The sequence below is a fragment of the Malania oleifera genome, chromosome 6 (genome assembly GCF_029873635.1).
Source record: "Malania oleifera isolate guangnan ecotype guangnan chromosome 6, ASM2987363v1, whole genome shotgun sequence".
NCBI lineage: Eukaryota > Viridiplantae > Streptophyta > Magnoliopsida > Santalales > Ximeniaceae > Malania > Malania oleifera.
This window is the reverse complement of record NC_080422.1, coordinates 10063102-10069749: the sequence shown is the minus strand read 5'-3', so window position 1 is coordinate 10069749 and position 6648 is coordinate 10063102. Positions and strand designations below refer to the sequence as shown.

At 37.3% G+C, this 6648-nt stretch overlaps 1 protein-coding gene and 1 non-coding gene across 2 annotated transcripts; both read right to left on the bottom strand.

The window, feature by feature from the left end:
* Positions 1–1483: 1483 nt before the first annotated feature.
* TRNAA-AGC (transfer RNA alanine (anticodon AGC)) lies at positions 1484–1556 on the bottom strand. Its single transcript has one exon. It is a non-coding gene; the product is annotated as a tRNA-Ala (tRNA).
* Positions 1557–2662: 1106 nt separating this feature from the next.
* On the bottom strand, positions 2663–3989 carry LOC131157420 (protein LURP-one-related 17). The gene is made up of 2 exons (XM_058111556.1): positions 3298–3989; positions 2663–3179 (listed from the first exon to the last, which is right to left on the bottom strand). Exons 1-2 carry the CDS (start codon positions 3568–3570, stop codon positions 2766–2768), a joined length of 687 nt encoding a protein of 228 aa, XP_057967539.1. The 5' UTR covers positions 3571–3989; the 3' UTR covers positions 2663–2765.
* Positions 3990–6648: the final 2659 nt, after the last annotated feature.

Genomic DNA, 6648 nt, shown 5'->3' with positions numbered 1-6648 from the left:
CTATTAAGGACTTGGGGCAACTGAAGTACTTTCTTGGATTGGAAGTAGCTAGAGCAAAGTCAAGAATTTCACTCTGTCAAAGAAAGTATGCTTTATACATACTTCAAGATACAAGTCTCATTGGTTCCAAGCCAGCTGCATTTCCAATGGAATCCAACCTCAAGATCACTGAAAATGATCCCAATTTTATGAGGATGCTTCAGCTTATAGAAGGCTAGTTGGTAGGTTACTATATTTAACAATCACAAGGCCTGACCTTGCCTATGCTGTTCAAGTTCTCAACTAGCTGTCCCTCATTATCAACCTGTTGTTCAAGTGCTTAGGTACTTAAAAGCAACACCAGGACAAGGGTTGTTCTTCTATTCCTCTTCATACTTGAAGCTTACAACTTTTTTAGATAGTGACTGGGCAGGTTGTATAGACACTCGCAAAAGTGTTATAAGCTTTGCTATTTTTCTAAGAGATTCATTGATCTCATGTAAATTTAAGAAACAAGCCACAATTAGTCGATCATCTATAGAAGCAGAATACAAGGCTCTTCCATCAACTATATGTGAGTTGCAGTGGTTGCTTTATGCTTTACAAGAACTCAGTGTCGATCATCCTCAGCCAACAATGCTCTACACTGATAGCAAATCAGCTTTACCTATTGCGACTAATCCAGTTCAATAAGAGAGAACAAAGGACATACAAATCGATTGTCATCTTGTTAGGGAAATGCTGCAACAAAATACCATCAAGCTTTTTAACATTCTCTCGAGATAACAATTAGCAGACATCTTCACAAAGCTTCTCGGGTCATTACCTTTTCATCATACTCTACACAAGATTAACATTCTAAACATCCATGTTCATCTTGAGGAGAGAAGGGAGGTGGGGGGGGAGTTTGGAGTATGGCCTCTCATATTGACAAAATGGAGTTAAAATCAAAGGAGGAAAAACTAACAGTAGAGAAGGCAGCTGAGAAGAGAAATTAAAACTTGTTAATTTTCAGTTTTTCTGTTATTACTTCGAATGTATAAAAATATTAGCTTACTCATTGTAAATTCATTCTGTTCAATTCAAATATATTCTTTTGTTTTCTTTCTATGTTTTTCCTGTCATCAAATTTTTAACACAAGACTCCCATTTTCAACTTTGCATGGTTACCTACCGGGTCTCTTTGCTTCAATTTGTTTCCCAATTCATTGCAGAATGTCACGGGATGTAGCTTAGATGGTAGAGCGCTCGCTTAGTATATGAAAGGTACGGGAATCGACACCCCACCCTCATGCGTTTTGCATCCCACCCTCACCCAAAAGTCTATCCGTCGTCTGCCATCTGCAATCTTTATTTGCAGGCTCTCAAAAAAGGATTGCTCCCCGGAGAGATCAAGGGAAAGCATTTATTTTTTTCCGATCTGAAAATATCACCTCTTTTCCTTTTTTGAGTCTCTTGTTTTTGGTAGTACCTGCTGGGACGCAGCCCACAAAAAATAGAATTGTGGAGATGCGGGGTATCGATCCCCGTACCTCTCGCATGCTAAGCGAGCGCTCTACCATCTGAGCTACATCCCCAACGATGCTTTTCTAATAATTCATAACAATAAACTTAAAAAATTGCAGTTGCTGTTTCTTCCACGGTCGATAGTCAACAACTCAACATCACAATTTGACGGCCCAGCTAATATCCTTTGACGATTGTGCGGCAGCAGCAACGCCACTCGCTCGTCGAAGCTTTATCGATTCCGGTTAATCCGAGCGGCGGTGGTTCAGATACCGGCGGCGGGGCGATTGTTTGAGCACCTCGGCCGTGTTTCCATTCGTGTTGGAGCCTTGAAGACTGAGAAGGTGACCCGAAGACGATTTGGTGGGTTGCGTGTTATCGTATGGAGCTGTTTATTTTCCATGGCTGAGCAGTAAAACGGCGTCGTTTTAAGAAGTTCAAAATTTGACATAAATTCTATAATTCTATCTTTAAAGTTTTATGGAGTTTAAATTAATTTTTATTTTATATTTGAGAATTTAAAATTTAGATTTTTGATATAAATTTATGTAAATATAATATAAAATCATATTAATTTTTGTCTAAATCCAAAAATCACGATTCATGTTATTTAAGATATTTTTAATTAGTATTTTAATTTTGACATTCAACTCCACAAATTTTATAATTAAATACTAGTTCACTTAGCAAACCTGTAGCTGAAGCCTGAGGGATCATAAATTATTTATTTATTTTTCTTTTTCACCTTTTCAAACTATAAAAAGAAAGTTATAATAATTTTAAATTGTAATTTTTTTTTAAAATTCAGTGGGTGTTTAATAAATTAAGTAGTCACCGTTAAATATTTTTTAAACTGATTTAGAACTGGTTTAAACCCCTTAACATTAAAAAGCAAAACTTGTTTAATAAATCCTAAAGACTTGAATGTATATATTTTTGTAAGATAATTATAAAAAAAAATATAAAAAAATTTCATCTCCTCCAAATTTTAAATTTATCAAATCATTTAAAAAATAATTTCTTATTTTTTCCACCAAATCTACTTTAGGTCGAGCCTGAATTTCTATGTGAGGGAGAGAGAGAGAGAGAGAGCCTCAATGTGATGAAGTTTTTTTTTTGGGTGTGAAAGAAGTTCATAATCACTTGTTAAGCAATGCTTTATTGATGAAGATCAAAATTCTAAAACTCACAGCTAAGAAATAAATTTATTTTCTCTCTAATATATATGTACAAAGTATTAATGCCAAAAAAATAAAAAAATGAAGCGAAAAATAAGGTAGCTAGGAAAACATCTCATCTAATATCAACACCACCGCCATTGCAAACCCAGTATCGAACCCCGGGTGAACCATCAAAACAAAAACATCGGCGCCGAAGGATATGCCAGCGCCGCCGTGCGCCGACTCCTTCCGCCGTACCTCCGCTACCAGCCTCCTCGACCTGTCCAGCACCCTGCATGACCTCACCGCGTACGAACCCTCAATCACGTACGCATACCCCTTCTCCGACGCCGTCGACGGCCCAAAATAAATGTGCGCCAGAACACCGCCGCCGCTGTTACTATTGCCGCCATTGATAGGATTTAACAAGTAGTTAACGTGTTTCCTGACGCGCCAGATCGGCTTCTTGCTGCAAAATTCACCGACTTCCCCTTCGTACACCGCCCACCAGTTCTTGTCCATCAATCCCAGCTTCTGTGAAAATTTAAACTCCAAATTTTTTTAATTTTTTGGGTTCAACAATATATATATATATATATATATATATATTACAGATGAGATGGGAATTTAAAATGTGAGAAAATGAATGTACCTTGCGACGACGGAGGGAGAGGAGGGGTTCCCCGGAGGCGTCCATGAGAACGACCTCCGGCGGACGACCGGTGTAATTGTCGACTCTGTAAATAAGATTGCCGTCGGAATTGATGACGGTGAAGCCATTGCAGTTGAGGATGAGTGACTTCCTCCACACCGTAAGAGATGTACAAACATCGGCACCCTCTGCATCATCAGTACCATCATCATCGGGAACATGATCTGTCTGTGTTCTTGACAGAGATCTAATAAACGAGAGAGGCATCTTCATGATCTATCTATTTATCGATCTCTGATCTGATCTATCTGTCTGTAATTTCTAGATGGTCAATCTCTTCTCTGCCCAGGATTTTTCTGATGAATGTACTTACAGGAGTCGAAAGTTTATATATAGCCTAGCTAGCTGCTCTGAAGTTTTGGAACTCCCTTAATTAATTAATTATTATTATTATTTTTTTTTTTGGAGAAAAAAATGTTGTAGAGTTAAGTTGGATGTTGGAATTTAATGGTACAGCATATAATTAAGGCGAACGCGCTCGCTTGCATTGCGATAATTCGTTTCACAAAGAGCCGTGCTATAAGCCACAGCATCTGGCCCGTGATGACACGAGCCCGTGGTTTTAAGCAATTTTCTTTCACAAAGGAGGAGCAGTGCAGTAGTACTATTTGCGAATTGCGAATTGCGAGTTGTGATCCGTGCATTTTACCCGTGAACTCACCTCACGAGTCACCACCCACATGAATTAATGGAGCAGTATATACGGTCCTCTACGCTGCAAAAATTAAGTTAGGCAGTGGGTGCACTAGTGTATTAAGGTTCCTTTTAAGGATTTTATGTGGAAAAAGACAAGACAAGAAAAGAAAAGAAAAGGAAAGGAAAATAAGAGAAAATTTTATTTTTTTTTATTTTTTTTCTCAATTATATATTATCATATTGAAAATTTATTTTAATAGGGTTAATAATTAAATATTAAAAAGCTAAATATTAATAATGTGTATTGTCAACATTTTGTTTATGGATTTGGTATATTTTTTGAACTTTGCTTGTGATGCTCTTAATGTCTTAATTTTTTTTACACATAGCCGGTCCCAAGACTAAATAAAGGAGGAGAGTTGCATTAGATAGTTGATAGTGAGTATAAAATTGGTTAGATTACTATGATATGGATCATTATTGAATATCTGTTGGAATGTTCCCTACTAGCGATGCATTGCATTTGTACCACTTGGATGAAGAGAAAAGTGGGTAAGGGTGGGCTAGGTCACCACCTCAAAGCGACGCGCCATGTTAGCACCTGGGTAGATGAGTTAGTTTAAGAAATTAAGATTAAATTAGCAACTTGGAATATAGGGACATTACGGGTAAAAGTATGAAAATTGTGGACACAATGATTAGAAGAAAAATTAATATAATTTGCCTTCAAGAAACTAAGTGTGTAACGCCCCCGGAGCCGCCAGGTGGGGCTCGAGGTGTTATGAGACCATTCACGCGTCTTTGATACCATTCACGCAGCAGAAATAATTAAATATTCTCCAATTAAAATACTAAGTCCTATATTATACATTGCAAAAAGTGCATCCATTCACTCCACAACACACAACCAGTATTTAAAATATAAATTGTACATATAACAGTTCTTACAACCACTCACATACACAAAACTAAACCTTGCCCCCGGAGCTTTCTAAGCTCGATCACTTGAAGGAGCTTAAAAATTGATAATTCGTTGGGGTGAGACACTTCTTAGTAAGGATGAAATAAATTATAACAATGTGTGGCCAAAGAGTTTTAATGAATATAAAATTACAATCATTTATTAATCAACTACAACTAAGAAGAGGCATGCAAATTGTACTCACACATATGCAACCATTATTTATCAGCGAAGGTTTCTAAGGATTGGGGCGATTACATGACCATACATATAATGCCCCTTTGCGCTGATACCGTTTGTAACCTTACCTGATTTAATTCAGGTGCGGCTACAACTGATACTTATTAGGGCACTCATCTTACTTAGTAAATTCTCAGGCGGAGAGTTTTACTTCGCCCTAAGTATTATGCAATTAAATTCACATACATAAGTTCACACACATTCAATATCAATCATATTCCAGAGATCCACATATATACATACATCACAACACATCCACATAGGATACAATACATTTCATTCACATCCCCACGAGATACTACACAAGTCATTCCCAACCACCATCATTCCCAGTACATAGCCCACACAGAGCTACTGTATACTTCTCAGCACGTGGCCCACACAGGGCTATTGTGTTCTACCCATTACGAGGCCCACATAGGGCTACTACATACAACCCAGTACATGGCCCACATAGGGCTACTGCATACGACCCAATAAGCTTTCACAAACAAATCTCATATGCATATTTATGTTCACAACCAGACAATATTCACAACCAAGTAGTATTCACAACCAAATAGTATTACAATCAGTTAATTATGAAAGGGTATTCTCATGCCACATGGTTTCTCCTAAATATAAATTATATTCAAAACCATCATTTTTCAAATGCCTACACTGTTAAGAAATTCATACTCATGTATATAAATTTATATACTTGAATTTAACCGGTTCAAAATTAATAAAAAGTCGTTATAACTCATTCCCCTTACTCGGTTCCTCGAAGTTCTGCCTAAAACAAATGGAAAAATGGAACCCTGTATTCCAAAAATCCTATCTTAATTAGTTCAACCTCAGAATGCCCAATATTCTAACATTTCCAAGTCCAGACAGTCAAATAATTAATTAATCTAAAAAATAACTCTCTTATCCTATTTTTGGAGTGGTGCCCAGGAATCCTAAATCATGATTTTGGTCCGATTAACTTGGAGAGAATCGCCCCCAGAACATCGTGGTAACTTCTGATCATCGAATCAAGCTAAATCCGAGCCAAAATTGAAGAGAGAAGGCAGGAAGGCCGAAACACTAGAGAGAGAGAGAGAGAGAAGAGAGAGAGAGAGAGTGAGTGTTAACTTTACTGTAATCCCAAGACGGGGGGTGAATTGGTATTTTAAAAATTGATCCACTAGGTCAATCTACTAGTAGCAGTATTACACAAACTTAAGGTCAATCTAGTGCAAATAAAATAAATCAATGTATATTCAGTGGGAATTAAACTGCACAACTAATCTAATTAAGCATGCACAATAAAGCAGTAAGGAGAGAAGACACCAGATATGTTATCAAGGTTTGACAAACTGCCTACGTCCTTGCCTTGGCTTACAAGTACAAGGATTACATTAAGGCTCACTTAATGGGTGGGGCGGCACCTAAATACAACCAAATCAATTAGCACATAGCTGACCTCAACC